At 46.3% G+C, this 15,543-nt stretch overlaps 1 protein-coding gene across 1 annotated transcript in view; it reads right to left on the minus strand.

Annotated features, from left to right (window-relative positions):
* Positions 1–15,543, minus strand: part of srbd1 (S1 RNA binding domain 1) — a 400,732-nt gene that overhangs the window by 302,541 nt on the left and 82,648 nt on the right. Inside the window, exon 13 of the mRNA XM_085980499.1 lies at positions 14,765–14,922. Within this exon, the coding sequence (XP_085836625.1) occupies positions 14,765–14,922 (158 nt within the window). The remainder of the gene's footprint in view (positions 1–14,764; positions 14,923–15,543) is intronic.

The following is a 15,543-nucleotide window of genomic DNA, read 5'->3' on the forward strand; positions in this document are numbered from 1 at the left end:
ATCTAACATATTTTCAAAGTCCAGATAAAATCAACTTCTCATTTCCTGGATTCCTGTCTGTGAGAATTCTGCAATGTGCTTGGCTGCTTAGACAGCTTGTTGACACCACAGCAGCATTCTCAAAAGAATACACTCAAATACTCAAGAGTACACCACAGCAGCATCGCTCTAGGGAATCCCACTGGAGAGAGCTGAAATCAATTACGCGTCAAAAAAGACAAACGTCTCGCCAGAGATTGTGAGATCTGTGCATGCAGCTTTCTTCGGAGCCAGCAGCGAAAGGCATTGCTTCATAAATCATGGGCCTATATATTTTGTGTGTGTGCTTAAATGTTGCTGCAAAAGCCATCAATCTAGACTCTACACCCATGATGTGTGGAGGTTGTGGAAAGAAGAATTCTAAGTCAAAAGTGTACTATCTCTGATTTTTCTCAGGATTTAAATTAGTCCTTTTTTGCGTTCAAAAGTACTTCACTGACATCAGGATTTTTTATTTATTTATTTGTTAATGGGACGTGGGCATCGCTGGCAAGGCCAGCAGATATTGCCCATCCCTAATTGACCTAAAGAAGGTGGTGGTGAGCCGCCGCCTTGAACCGCTGAAGTGCATCTGGTGAAGGTACTCCCACAGTGCTGTTAGGTAGGGAGTTCCAGGATTTTGACCCAGCAATGATGAAGGATCGGCGATATACTTCTATGTTAGGATGGTGTGTGACTTGGAGGACAACTTGGAGGTGGTGGTGGTCCCATGCGCCTGCTGCCCTTGTCCTTCTAGGTGGAAGAGGTCGCGGGTTTGGGAGGTGCTGCCGAAGAAGCCGTGGCAAGTTGCTGCAGTGCATCTTGTAGATGGTACACACTGCAGCCACGATACACCAGTGATATTTCCAAGTTTGCTGACGACACGAAACTAAATGGGATTGTGAGTTGTGAGGAGGATGCAAAGAGGCTTCAAGGCGATTTAGACAAGTTGAGTGAGTGGGCAAATACATGACAGATGCAGAATAACGTGGATAAATGTGAAGTTATCCACTTCGGTAGGAAAACAGAAAGGTAGAGTATTATTTAAATGGTGATAGATTGGGAAATGCTGATGTACAAAGGGACCGGTCACTGAAAGCAAACATGCAGGTGCAGCAAGCAGTTAGGAAGGCAAATGGTATGTTGGCCTTCATTGCAAGAGGATTTGAGTACAGGAGCAAGGATGTCTTACTAGTGTTATACAGGTCCTTGGTGAGGCCACACCTGGAGTACTGTGTGCAGTTTTGGTCTCCTTACCTAAGAAAGGATATACTTGCCATAGAGGGAGTGCAGCAAAGGTTCACCAGACTGATTCCTGGGATGGCAGGACTGTTCTATGAGGAGAGATTGGGTCGATTGGGCCTGTATTCACTAGAGTTTAGAAGAATGAGAGGGGATCGCATTGAAACGTATAAAATTCTGCCAGGGCTAGACAGACTGGACGCAGGGAGGATGTTTCCCCTGGCTGGGGGGTCTACAACGAGGGGTCACAGTCTCAGGATACAGGGTAGGACATTTAGGACTGAGATGAGGAGAAATTTCTTCACTCAGAGGGTGGTGACCCTGTGGAATTGTGTACCACAGATGCCTGTGGAGGCCAAGTCACTGAATATATTTAAGAAGGAGATAGATAGATTTCTAGACACAAAAGGCATCAAGGGGTATGGGGAGAGAGCGGGAATATGGTATTGAGATAGAGGATCAGCCATGATCAGATTGAATGGCAGAGCAGGCTCGAAGGGCCTACTCCTGCTCCTATGTTTCTATGTGGTGGAGGGAGTGAATGTTTAAGGTGGTGGATGGGGTGCCAATCAAGCGGGCTGCTTTGTCCTGGATGGTGTTGAGCTTCTTGAGTATTGTTGGAGCAGCACTCGTCCAGGCAAGTGGAGAGTATTCCATCACACTCCTTACTTCTGCCTTGTAAATGGTGGAAAGGCTTTGGAAAGTCAGGAGATGAGACACTCGCCGCAGAATACCTAACCTCTGACCTGCTCTTTTTGCCACCGTATTTATGTGGCTGTTCCAGTTAAGTTTCTGGTCAATGGTGACCCCCAGGATGTTGATGGTGGGAAATTCAGCGATGGTAATGCCGTTGAATGTCAAGGGGCGGTGGTTAGACTCTCGCTTGTTGTAGATAGTCATTGCCTGGCACTTGTGTGGCACAAATATTACTTGCCACTTATCAGCCCTAGCCTGAATGTCGTCCAGGTCTTGTTGCATGTGGGCATGGACTGCTTCATTATCTGAGGAGTTGTGAATGGCGCTGAACACTGTGCAGTCATCAGCGAACATCTCTATAGAGTCATAGAGTTATACAGCACAGAAAGAGGCCCTTCGGCCCATCGTGACCACGCCAGTCATCAAGCCCTGTCTATTCTAATCCAATTTTCAGCACTTGGTCCGTAGCCTTGTATGCTATGGCGTTTCAAGTGCTCATCTAAATGCTTCTTGAATGTTGTGAGGGTTCCTGCCTCTACCACCCTTTCAGGCAGAGTTCCAGATTCCAACCACCGTCTGGGTGAAAAGGTTTTGCCTCAAATCCCCTCGAAACCTTCTGCCACTTACCTTGAAACTATGCCCCCTGGTTATTGACCCTTCTACTAAGGGGAAAAGTTCCTTTCTATCTACCCCGCTCATAATTTTGTACACTTCAATCAGGTCCCCCCTCAGCCTTCTCTGATCTAAGGAAAACAACCCCAGCCTGTCCAGTCTCTCTTCATAGCTGAAGCGCTTCAGTCCAGGTAACATCCTGGTGAATCTCCTCTGCACCCTCTCCAATGCAATCACATCCCTCCTATAGTGTGGTGACCAGAACTGCACACAGTATTCCAACTGTGGCCTAACCAGCGTTTTGTACAGCTCCATCATAACCTCCCTGCTCTTATATTCTATGCCTCGGCTAATGAAGGAAAGTATCCCATATGCCTTTCTAACCACCTTATCTACCTGTTCTGCTGCCTTCAGGGATCTATGTACATGCACACCAAGGTCCCTCTGATCCTCTGTCCTTCCTAGGATCCTACCATTCATTGTGTATTCCCTTGCCTTGTTTGTCCTCCCAAAATGCATCACCTCACACTTTTCATGGTTAAATTCCATTTGCCACTGTTCTGCCCATCTAACCATCCCATCTATATCGTCCTGTAGCCTGAGGCTTCCCTCCTCGCTATTTACTACTCCACCAATTTTCGTGTCCTCTTCGAACTTACTGATCATACCTCCTACATTCATATCTAAATCATTAATGTACACTACAAACAGCAAAGGACCCAGCACCGTTCCCTGCAGGACACCACTGGACACAGGCTTCCAGTCACAAAAACAACCTTCGACCATCACCCTCTGCCTCCTGCCACTAAGCCAATTTTGGATCCAATGTGCCAAATTGCCCTGAATCCCAAGGGCTCTTACCTTCTTGACCAGTCTCCAATGGGGGACTTTGTCAAAAGCCTTACTTGTAGTGTCCGTGTGTAGATAAAGACACTGAAGACAGGAGTTGGTTCAAAGGTATTTACTAAGCAAGTCTGGGGGGGGGGGGGGGGGGGGGGGCGGTGTTCTATTGTAGAACATCATGGCGGGAGTTTGGTTAGTAACCATATGCGTTGCATTCCTATATGCAAATAAGAAGTTATCCACCTTGTGCTGAAGTTTTATGTCTTCATTACCCATGGCCTTGATGGCCTTCTTGAAGGTCTGGACAAACCTTTCAGCCAATCCATTGGTGGCGGGATGGTATGGGGCGGACGTGTAGTGCTTTACCCCATTGTTCTTTAAGAACTTTCTGAATTCTTCGGACACAAATTGCGGTCCATTATCAGAACATATCTGCTCCGGCAGCCCATTCCTGGCAAATATGGTCCTTAATACTGTGATGGTTTTTTCCGTGGTGGTGGAGGGCATCTTTATTACCTCCGGCCACTTGGAGTGTGCATCAACTGCGATTAAGAACATTGAGTCCATAAATGGACCAGCAAAGTCGATGTGCACCCTTTGCCAGGGAGATGAGGGCCACTCCCATGGATGTAGAGGGGCCTGTGGCGGAGCATTTTGGACCTTCTGGCATCCTAGGCAGCTCTTGGTCATGTCTTCGATGTCTCCATCGATACCTGGCCACCATACAAACGCCCTAGCTAGGTTCTTCATTTTCACTCCACCCAGATGCCCCTCGTGAAGCTCCTTTAGCACTCTATCCTTGAGTTTGGGTGGAATCACCACTCTGGATCCACACATCAAGGTTCCTCGGCACACTGACAGCTGTTCTCTTCTTTGCGAGAATGCTGGCAACAGTGGTTCGCCATGTGCTGGCCATCCCTTCACTGTTAAATCGTAGACCCGAGAGAGAGTAGGGTCATTTCTTGTCTCCCTTTCAATGGCAGAATTTGTCACCGGTAGACATTCCACTATGGTAGAGTGGAATATCTCTACTGGGTCTACTGTAGGTGCCTCTCCTATCGTTGGCAACGGTAGGCGTGATAAACCGTCAGCATTCCCATGCTGTTTTGACCCTTTGTATTCAATGTTGTATTGGTGTGCCCCTAGAAAAAGGGACCACCTCTGTAGTCTTTGTGCCGTCATAATGGGGACACCTTTTTTAGGGTTGAATATGGAGATGAGGGGTTGATGGTCAGTCAGCAAGGTAAATTTTTGTCCGTGTAGGTAATGGTTGAATTTCTTCACTCCCCATACCAGGCTGAGTGCTTCCCTGTCTATCTGGGCATAGTTACGCTCAGCTGAGTTCAATGAGCGTGACGCAAAAGCTATCGGCCGTTCCGAGCCATCAGGGAATCTATGGGACAATACCGCTCCTATGCCGTAAGGGGATGCATCGCACGCCAGTCTGATTGGTAGTGATGGGTTGTAATGAGCCAAAATTTTCTTGGATGTGATTAAGTCTTTACATTTATGGAAGGCACGTTTACAGTCTTCGTTCCATTTCCAAATCACTCCTGTCTGTAGAAGATCATTAAGAGGGTGTAGAATAGTTGATAAGTTCGGTAAAAATTTATGATAGTAATTTATTAATCCCAGGAATGACCTTAATTGTGAAACATTTTCAGGTGCTGGGGCTTTTATAACTGCTTCAATTTTTTCAGGTGACTTATGCAACCCTTCCTTATTAATTATGTGGCCACAATATGATATCTGATTTTGGAAAAATTCACACTTGGGGCGATTTGCTCGTAGGCCCCGTTCTTTCAGCCTAGTGAGCACCTGCTCCAAATTGGCAAGGTGCTCGTTGTCGTTTTCTCCTGTTACAAGGATGTCGTCCAGGTAGCATTGAGTCCCCGGAATCCCTTGCAGGACTTGCTCCATAGCTCTTTGCCAGATAGCTGGAGCTGATGCTATTCCAAAAACCAGTCGATTGTACTGGTACAGGCCTTTGTGTGTGTTTATTGTGAGATACTTTTTAGAGGTCTCCTCAACCTCCATCTGTAGATATGCCTGTGCCAAGTCAATTTTGGTGAAACGTTTCCCTCCGGATAGTGAGGCGAAAATATCTTCTATCCTCGGAAGAGGATACTGTACCGTGTGAAGGACCGGGTTTACAGTCACCTTAAAGTCCCCACAGATGCGAATTTTTTTCTGTTCCTCAGAGTTATTTTTCAATGTTTTTTTCATGACTGGAACGATGGGTGTTGCCCATTCGCTCCAATCTATTTTGGATAATACGCCTGCCTTTTCCAAATTCTTCAGCTCTGCCTCGACTGCCAGACGTATTGCGTATGGCACCGGTCTTGCCTTAAAACATTTTGGAATTGCTGTATCTTCCACTTTTATTGAGGCGGTGATGCCTTTCAAGGTTCCTAGTTTCTCTTGAAACACTTCTTTGGCGTTGGCCAAGATGTCTTTTAATCGTTCAGGTATGATGTCATCATTGTTTTTTTCCTTACTGGTCACCGTCAGTGCCTGAATGGAGTGCCAGTCTAAACGTATCTTCCTTATCCATTCACGTCCCAACAACGGTGGACCACCATCTTGTAGAATGTATAAATACAACTTTTGTATTTCTTTGCCGTTGTATACCACAGGCACCCTTATTTTTCCTTTGAGGTAGACTTTCTGCCCCGTATATGTTTTTAAGATAATGGATGTGTCTTTTAGAGGTATATGCGAAAATAGCCTCTCGTAATCTCGTCGATTTATTACGGTTAGAGCTGATCCTGTATCTAGCTCCATTTTAACTGGGGACCCTGCTATTGTGAGGGTAACCCAAATAGTTTGGTAATCCTCTTTGGCAAGTACATTATGTAATTTGAGACAGCTTAGTCTCTTGTTTCCGGAGTCGCTATCGCTATTCTGGGCTTCGGAGCTATTGTCCGTCATCATTTGTACCTTCCTGTACTTTTCTTTATTGATTTTTTGTTTTCTGTCAGTGGATTTATTTTGTCCAGATTGGCATACCCGTGCAATGTGTCCAATCTTACCACATTGCCTGCATGCTTTGCTCTTGAACCAGCAGTCCCTCTGGTTATGGGTGGATCTGCCGCAGCGATAACATCTTCCGAATTCCTGTGTCATTTTATGGGTGCCGAAGTCCTGTGTCTCTTGTTGTATCTCTGCAGCTCCTTTTGCTGCTGCTTCGTATGATACAGCCATACTGAAAGCTTTGTCCAATGTTAAATCTTTTTCAGAAAGCAGTCTTTTTTGTGTTCCTTCACTTAAGAGACCGCAAACGAATTTGTCTCGAAGATAATCCGATAGTCCTGCTCCGAATTGGCAGTACTTTGATAGCTTTCTTAATTCGGTTAGGTAATCAGCGTTACTTTCATTCTTGTGTTGATTTCTCTTGAAGAACTTGAATCGTTCCGCTATCAGCAGCGGTGTTGGGTTTAAATGCTCCTGCAGGGTATCAACAATTTCTTTAAAAGTCTTGTCCTTTGGTTTGGCTGGAGTGATTAAATTTCGTAACAGCCCTTATGTCTTCGCGCCCATTAAGTTCAGAAGTACTGAAGCTTTTTTTTCATCTGTTATTCCATTTGCAGTGCAATAAACCTCTACTCTTTCCACGTACAGGTAGACTACCCTTTATCCGGACTTCCAAAAACCGAAACCCTCTAAAAACCGAAGGTTTTTTCGTTCAGCGTAAGTCGTGCGTACAACTTACGCTGAACGAAAAAACCTTCGGTTTTTAGAGGGTTCCGGTTGCGGAAGTTCGGATAAAGGGTAAGTCGTGCGCACGACCCCCCGCCGACCCCCCCGCCAGCCCCGACAACCGCCGACCCCGCCAGCCCAGACAACCGCCAGCCGCCGACCCCGCCAGCCCCGACAACCGCCGACCCCCCCGCGGACCCCGCCGGCCCCGACAACCGCCGACCCCCCCCGTGGACCCCGCCAGCCCCGACAACCGCCGACCCCCCCGCGGACCCCGCCAGCCCTGACAACCGCCGACCCCCCCCCCCCGCCGGCCCCGACCCCGACTGACTTACGCTGAGCGTCAGCGTAAGTCATGCGCACGACCCCCCGCCGACCCCCGCCGACCCACCTTCCGAAATCCGAAATTCTCCTTTATCCGAAACCTCGGGACCAGCCGAGTTTTCGGATAAAGGATAGTCTACCTGTATGTGGTCCAATCTTCTATTTCGCCATCAAAAGCCTCAATATTACCAGATTTAGGCATTTCAGAAAAGATATGGCGCTTCCCGCGCTTTTTTTTTTTCTCTCTGTAGCAACAATATGGCGCTTCCCGCGCTGTCCCGCCGCTGCTACCGATAACAACGCTGTTTTACTGTGGTTTCCGTTTATTCACTGTTGGAGACTCGTTCCCGACGGAGGTCTAAACGCTGACCTGCTTGCCGTGCCGGCCGTCTCTCGAGTGCACCCTCCCAGTCCGTTATTGCTTGCCTCCGATTTCGCTGCCTGTCTCAGCTGTAGAGCCCGCCGCTGGAGCTCCAGCCTGACGCCCAGGAAGGATTAGCGCAGTACCTGTCACCAGCTTGGCCAGCTGGTGAAACCACAGTTTCTCTTACTTCCTTGAGTCTTCTGGACGCTGGAGGAATCAATGTCCTTGAGGTGCTGCCGAATTGCAGGTAAGTCCGTTTCCACTTCGTCGCCACTGTAGTGTCCGTGTGTAGATAAAGACACTGAAGACAGGAGTTGGTTCATAGGTATTTACTAAGCAAGTCTGGGGGGGGTTTCTATTGTAGAACATCATGGCGGGAGTTTGGTTAGTAACCATATGCGTTGCATTACTGAAGTCCATGTAGACTACATCAACTGCACTACCCTCATCCACACACCAAGTCACCCCCTTGAAAAATACAATCAAATTAGTCAGACATGATCTCCCCCTGACAAAGCCATGCTGACTATCCCTGAGTAATCCTTGCCTCTCCAAATGGAGACTAATTCTGTCCCTCAGAATTTTTTCCAATAATTTCCCTACCACTGATGTTAGGCTCACTGGCCTGCAATTCCCTGGTTTATCCCTACTACCCTTCTTGAACAATGGTACTATGTTAGCTGTTCTCCAGTCCTCTAGCACCTCCCCTGTGGCCAGAGAGGTTCTGAAAATTTGTGTCAGAGCCCCTGCAATCTCCTCCCATGCCTCACACAGCAGCCTGGGATACATCTCGTCTGGGCCTGGGGATTTATCCACTTTTAAGCCCGTTACAACCGCTAATACCTCCTCCCTCTCAATACTAATTTGTTCAAGTGTATCACAATCCCCCTGCCTGATTTCTATGCCTACATCGTCCTTCTCCATAGTGAACACAGTTGCAAAATATTCATTTAAAACCTCACCTACATCTTCCGGCTCTACACACAGGTTGCCACTTTGGTCCCTAATGGGCCCTACTCTTTCCCTGGTTATCTTCTTGCCCTTAATATACTTATAAAACACCTTGTGATTTTCCTTTATTTTGCCCGCAAATATTTTTTCATGCCCCCGCTTCGCTCTCCTATTTTCTTTTTTAAGTACCCTCCTGCACTTTCTATACTCCTCTAGGGCTTCCACTGTTTTTCGTCCTTTGCATCTGCCAAAAGCCTCTCTTTTTTTCCTAATCCATTCTTGTATATCCCTTGTCATCCAGGATTCCCTGGGCTTGTTGGTCCCGCCCTTGACCTTGATGGGAACATGTTGGCGTTGTACTCTATTTCCTTTCTGAAAGACTCCCATTGTTCTGATGTGGATTTTCCTACAAGTAGCTGATTCCAGTCCATTTTGCCCAGATACTGCCTTATCATATTAAAATCGGCCTTCCCCCAATTTATAAACTTTATTTCCGGTCCATCTTTGTCCTTTTCCATGACTACCTTAAATCTCACCGAATTATGGTCACTGTCACCAAAATGCTCTCCTACTGACACTTCTACCACTTGCCCGGCTACATTCCCTAGAATTAGGTCCAGTACCACCCCCTCTCTTGTAGGACTTTCTACATGCTGGCTCAAAAAGCTCTCCTGGATGCACTTTAAGAATTCCTCACCCAAGCCTTTCACACTCTGACTATCCCAGTTAATATTGGGGAAGTTGAAATCCCCTACTATTATTACCCTATTATTTCTACATTTCTCTGAGATTTGCCTACATATCTGTTCCTCTATCTCCTCCTGACTGTTTGGGGGCCCATAGTACACTCCCAGCAAAGTGCTTGCCCCCTTTTTGTTTTTAGGTTCTACCCATATGGCCTCATTAGAGGAACCTGCTAAGATATCATCCCTCCTTACAGCAGTAATTGACTCCTTGATTAATATTGCGACACCCCCTCCTCTTTTACACACCCCTCTGTCTTGCCTGAAGATTTTATACCCCGGAATATTGAGCTGCCAGTCCTGCCCCTCCTTCAACCATGTCTCTGTGATAGCAACACTATCATACTTCCATGTGTCATCAACACCTTCAATTCATCTGCTTTACTCGCAAGACTCCTTGCATTAAAATAAATGCCATCCAGCCTTGTCATACTCCCTTGTGCCGTTACATATTTGCTCTGCCTTCCAGTCTGACTTGTGTTTTTTCCTCTATATTTGGCTGTGCATCACCCCCTAACTATAGCTCCACTCCATATCCCATCCCCCTGCCAAGTTAGTTTAAACACCCCCCCCCCCCCCCCAAAACAGTACTAGCAAACCTCCCCGCAAGGATGTTGGTCCCGTTCCGGTTCAGGTGCAACCCGTCTGACTTGTACAGGTCCCACCTTCCCCAGATGCAGACCCAGTGATCCAGGAAACTAAAGCCCACCCTCCTGCACCAACTCTTTAGCCACGCATTCATCTGCTCTATCCTCCTATTCCTATACTCACTAGCACGTGGCACCAGGAGTAATCCAGAGATTACAACCTTTGAGGTCCTGTTTTTTAATCTGCTTAATCTATTTCTGACCTTATGTTGGAGGGAAGGTCTGATGAAGCAGCTGAAGATGGTTGGACCTAGGACAGTGCCCTGAGGAACTCCTGCAGCGATGTCCTGGGACTGCAATGATTGACCTTCAACCACCACAACCATCTTCCTTTGTGCTAGGTATGACTCCAACCAGTGGAGAGTTTTTCCCCCCGATTCTCATTGACTTCAATTTTACTAGGGCTCCTTGATGCTACACTCGGTCAAGTGCTGCCTTGATGTCAAGGGCAGTCACTCTCACCTCATTTCTAGGATTCAGCTCCTTTGCTGGGGACCGTCCACAGCAGTACCGGCCTTCTGCAACTGGCTTTCCCACTCGGTAGCCACCTAGCTTCTCAATTTGGCTGGCTGCCAAGCGGGAATCGGAGTAAACAAATGCCACCCCACTTCCTTTCTTTCCTGAACACTTTATATCCAGGAATATTTAGTACCCAACCCTGTCCTTTTTTGAGCCTGGTCTCCGGTATCGCCACGTCATCATATTCCCACGTGACTATTTGCGCCTGCAGCTCATCAACCTTATTTACCACGCTTCATGCGTTTACACACATGCACTGCAAACCTATCTTAGATCTTCTTATATTCTCTCTTAGTCTGACCTCACCCAATACCGTACTATTTCTTACTCGAGTGCTGTCTCTCCCAATCCTTTGTGCACCATGTTTCTCTTTTTTAATGCTACAACCTGGTGCCCAGCCCCCTGTCAAATTAGTTTAAACTCGCCCCAACATCATCTAGCCAACCCCACCCCCCCCCACACACACAAGGATATTCACCCCGGCTCTGTTGAGGTGCAACCCGCCCGGCCTGTACAGGTCCCACCTCCACCAGAACTGGTCACAATGTCCCAGGAATCCAAAGCCCTCCCTCCTGCACCATCCCTCCAGCCATGCATTCATCTGCTCTATCCTCCTATTTCTATGCTCACTAGCTCATGGCACCGAGAGTAATCTGGAGATTACAACTTTTGAGGTCCTGCTTTTTAATTTCTTTCCTAGCTCCCTAAAATCTGTCTGCAGGACTTCATCCCTCATACTACCTATATCATTGATACGGATATGGAAAACAACCTCTGGCTATTCACCCTCCCCCTCAGAACGTATGGGGTTTCGCTGCCTTAACCGCTGGGGAGGAGCCCTCCGGTACTTGCTGGAGTGGGTGTCCTATTTCATGGTGGTCTGCTGCATGCTTCACAACTTGGCCATCATGCGGGCACAGCCCTCGCTACGTGGGATTGTGGGACCACCTCAGGAAGAAGAGCAAGAGGACGAGGAGGAAAGGAGGAGGGAGGCAGCAAATCCCCCTTCCAAACAGGCTGTCTGTGAACGCCTCATCAGACTCCAATTCCAATGAATAAAATCCCAGATCCCTGTTGGTCACCACACCCTCATCATACCATCCCCTCTGTCACAGAGCATCACAGCATCCTCCTGGGCACAAAGCTGAAATGAGAGCCACCACAAAACAAACATTCCAAACAAAAATAAATTAATTTATAATTATTCATTTAACATTACAATATGAACTAATCACCCTTGTGCAATCCCTTAGTGCCTGTCCTACTCTAGTGCTCCTATGCAGTGCTCCCCCAGTGGCTGCAGCATGGCTGGTGGAAAGCTGCTGAGTTTCCGTGGAGGAGACTACAGATGGCCTTGCAGGACGACCTCGACCAGCTGTGGACCAAGGCCTGGCTGCAGACTACACCACCTCGGCACGGATGGCAGCAGCCTGGGCTGGCTGACAGGCAGCGGCAAGAGCAATGGCTGAGTGGCAGTGATGGGAGTAGGAATGCTGTCATCCTGAGAGAGGATAGCAGGTTCCTACTCCACAGACTCCACTCCCCCAGAGCGGCGCCTCAGCATTCCTAGTAATCTGTTGGAGGACAGATTGCTGGCCTGCTGAGACACCCTGTAAGTCCCTTTTGAGACTTGCAAACCCAGCCACAATGGCAGCAGTCGGAGTTTCCACTGTAGCACTGAGACATTGGATCGCTTCTGCCTGTACTGTAATGGAAGCCGCAACATCGCCCATCACACGTAGCATCATGGCTGGGTCCACAAGGTCTCTGCTGGAGTTGTCCATCATTTCCAGCCTATTATTGTTCAACTTAGAGTGGATTTCAAAAACCTGATTAAAATCTTAGTGCTCCCAATACTGCAATAAAAACAGAATAATGGATGCCTGGGAGCGATTACAAGGCTATTAGTGATGCAATCCATGGGTTTGAATGACGATGCATATGAACCATGTATACAAAGCATAAAGGGTTTTAAATAATCTCAACCCCAAATTAGATTAAAACCTTAAAGACATACTGTACTACAGGAAAAAGCTGAGTATTCATTTGAATGTGTAATTTGAAGAACAGCAGCTGAAACATAAATCCTCTTCACCTATCTTCAGTGACTAGCAATTCTAAATGCTCATTACTTTTCAGTGAGTTAGCAGGTCAACCCATTCCTGGGATACAAACTGTATACTACAGCTCTTCATAATGTATCCTCAATTTAGGCACATCTTTGGTACTCAGAACTTTTACAGGCCTCAAGAAATATCACTTTTTGACATAGGAATTTCAATATCAAGTTAATCTTAATGGTGAATTTTGTTGTCTGGCCACTCTTGCATACTTATTATATTACACTTCATGGGGAATTAGTTGAATGCATAACTTATTACATAAAGGGTTTAAACAATTCAGAAGTGCAAAACATTTGAGAGAGCTGTATAGTGTTTGCTCACACGTAGCCTTCTCTGAGTATTCTGCTCAAACCACAGTGAATAAATAGGAAGAACCCACAATTACTGCATATTCAAATTTAGTTGAGAGGACTGAAATTTGGAAAGCACTTTGATACCCCCATTTCTTTGTAAAGTAGCATTGTCCTCCACAGATTTAATTTCCAATCTTGAAAACAGGGAGTAAAGTTAGAATTTATGTATAAATACATTTTAATAATTTGTCATGACTCTTGCTCAAATTCCTATCGTCCAGGTGCTTTGACATTACATATTAGCATAAAACAAAACCTCAAAAATGCCAACAAGCAGTCTTATTGTAAAACCATCAGTAGCAACCAAGAATAACCAATTTTAAAATGGGTTATCTTTACAGTGCCAATAAGTCATAGGGATAGAATTTTGGAGGAGACCAAACATTAAGTTATTAAAATATATGTGGGGCATCCCAAATGCTCAGCAGGCAAATCATACCATTTTGGTTGGTCCTGAGCTAAATATTATAGGAAGATCCCTGATCGATGCTAAGTTAATTAATCTCAATGACTGTGGTGATGCAGAGCAGCTGGTCTCAATTCGACACTTTCATATCATGACAGTGAAGCTCCAAACGCAGTGTGCAATAAATTGCAGATGCAAATCATGCCCTACACCCCATGGCACAGTACGTTGAAGGGAGTCACATTGCGCCATTGTGCACCCTTAGCAGCATCTTAAAGATTGTAAATAAAATGTTAATGCTTTGTAACCTATGCTAAACAGTGTTAAAAGTGTACATAAATATAACAAGTAATAATATAGCACCTTTAATGTAGTAAAACGTCCCAAGGCGCTTCACAGATGTGTTATCATACAAAATTTGACACCAAGCCACACATGGAGAAATTAGGGCAAGTGACCAAAAGCTTGGTCAAGGAGGTAGGTTTTAAGGAGTGTCTTCAAGGAGGAAAGAGAGATAGAGGCGCAGAGGTTTAGGCAGGGAATTTCAGAGCTTAGGGCAGAGGCAACAGAAGGCATGGTCACCAATGGTTGAGCAATTATAATCAGGGATACTCAAGAGGGCAGAATTAGAGGAGCGCAGATATCTCGGGGAGTTGTGGGGCTGGAGGAGATTATAGAGATAGGGAGGGGCGAGGCCATGGAGGGATTTGAAAACAAGGATGAGAATTTTGAAATCTAGGCGTTGTTTAACCGGAAGCCAATGTAGGTCAGTGAGCACAGGGGTGATGGGCGAACAGGGCTTGGTGCGAGTTAAGACATGGGCAGCAGAGTTCTGGATGACCTCAAGTTTACATAGGGTAGAATGTGGGGGGCCAGCCAGGAGTGCTTTGGAATAGTCAAGTCTAGAGATAACAAAGGCATGGATGAGGGTTTCAGCAGCGGATGAGCGATGTTACGGAGGTGGAAATAGACAGTCTTAGTTATGCCGCGGATGTGTGGTCGGAAGTTCATTTCAGGGTCAAATAAGACACTAAAGTTGCGAAGAGAGTGGTTTAGCCACAGACATGTTAGGGAGAGGGATGGAATCAGTGGATAGGGAACAGAGTTTGTGGCGGGGACCGAAAACAATGGCTTTGGTTTTCCCAATATTTAATTGGAGAAAATACATACACTAACACACCACATCCGTCCAAAGCAAAGGGAAGAGAGAAAGTTTGCACGTACTTGTAGGTGAAATGACTGACAGTTTACAGCCATGCCTAAAACCAGGATCAATCCCCATCAGAACCCGGCCACGAACAGGATTAATCAAAAGAAGCTGTCGAAGGTTTCTCCCAAACATTGCAATAGATTCCTTCTCAGCATCTGAGGTTAAACGGGACCTTAAAAGAAAGAAAAGCAAAGTCTTAACTTCATTAACATAAGAACATAAGGAATAGGAGCTGGAGTAGGCCATTTGGCCCTTCGAGCCTGCTCCGCCATTCAACAAGCCGCCATTCAACAAGATCTTCTATCTCAACTCCACCTTCCCGCACCATCCCCATATCCCTTAATTCCCAAAAATTTATCGATCTATCTTGAATATACTCAATGACTGAGCCTCCACACCTCTCTGGGATGGAGAATTCCAAAGATTCACAACCCTTCGAGTGTAGAAATTTCTCCTCATCTCAGTCCTAAATGGCCAACCCCTTATTCTGTAACTGTGACCCCTGGTTCTAGACTCCCCAGCCAGGAGAAACATTTTCTCAGCATTAACACTGTCAAGCCCCTTAAGAATATTATATGTTTCAATTAGATCACCTCTCATTCTTCTAAACTCTAGTTTACTCCTACTCTACTCAATCTCTCCTCATAGGGCATACCCCTCATCCCAGGAACCAGTCTAGTGAACCTTCGTTATACTCCCTAAGACAAGTATGTCTTTCCTTAGGTAAGGAGACCAGAACTGTACACAGCGCTCCAGGTGTGGCCTCACCAATGCCCTGTATAATTGTAGTAAG

This window comes from Somniosus microcephalus, chromosome 3, assembly GCF_052327205.1.
Source record: "Somniosus microcephalus isolate GS21.2 chromosome 3, FLI_Smic_1.0, whole genome shotgun sequence".
NCBI lineage: Eukaryota > Metazoa > Chordata > Chondrichthyes > Squaliformes > Somniosidae > Somniosus > Somniosus microcephalus.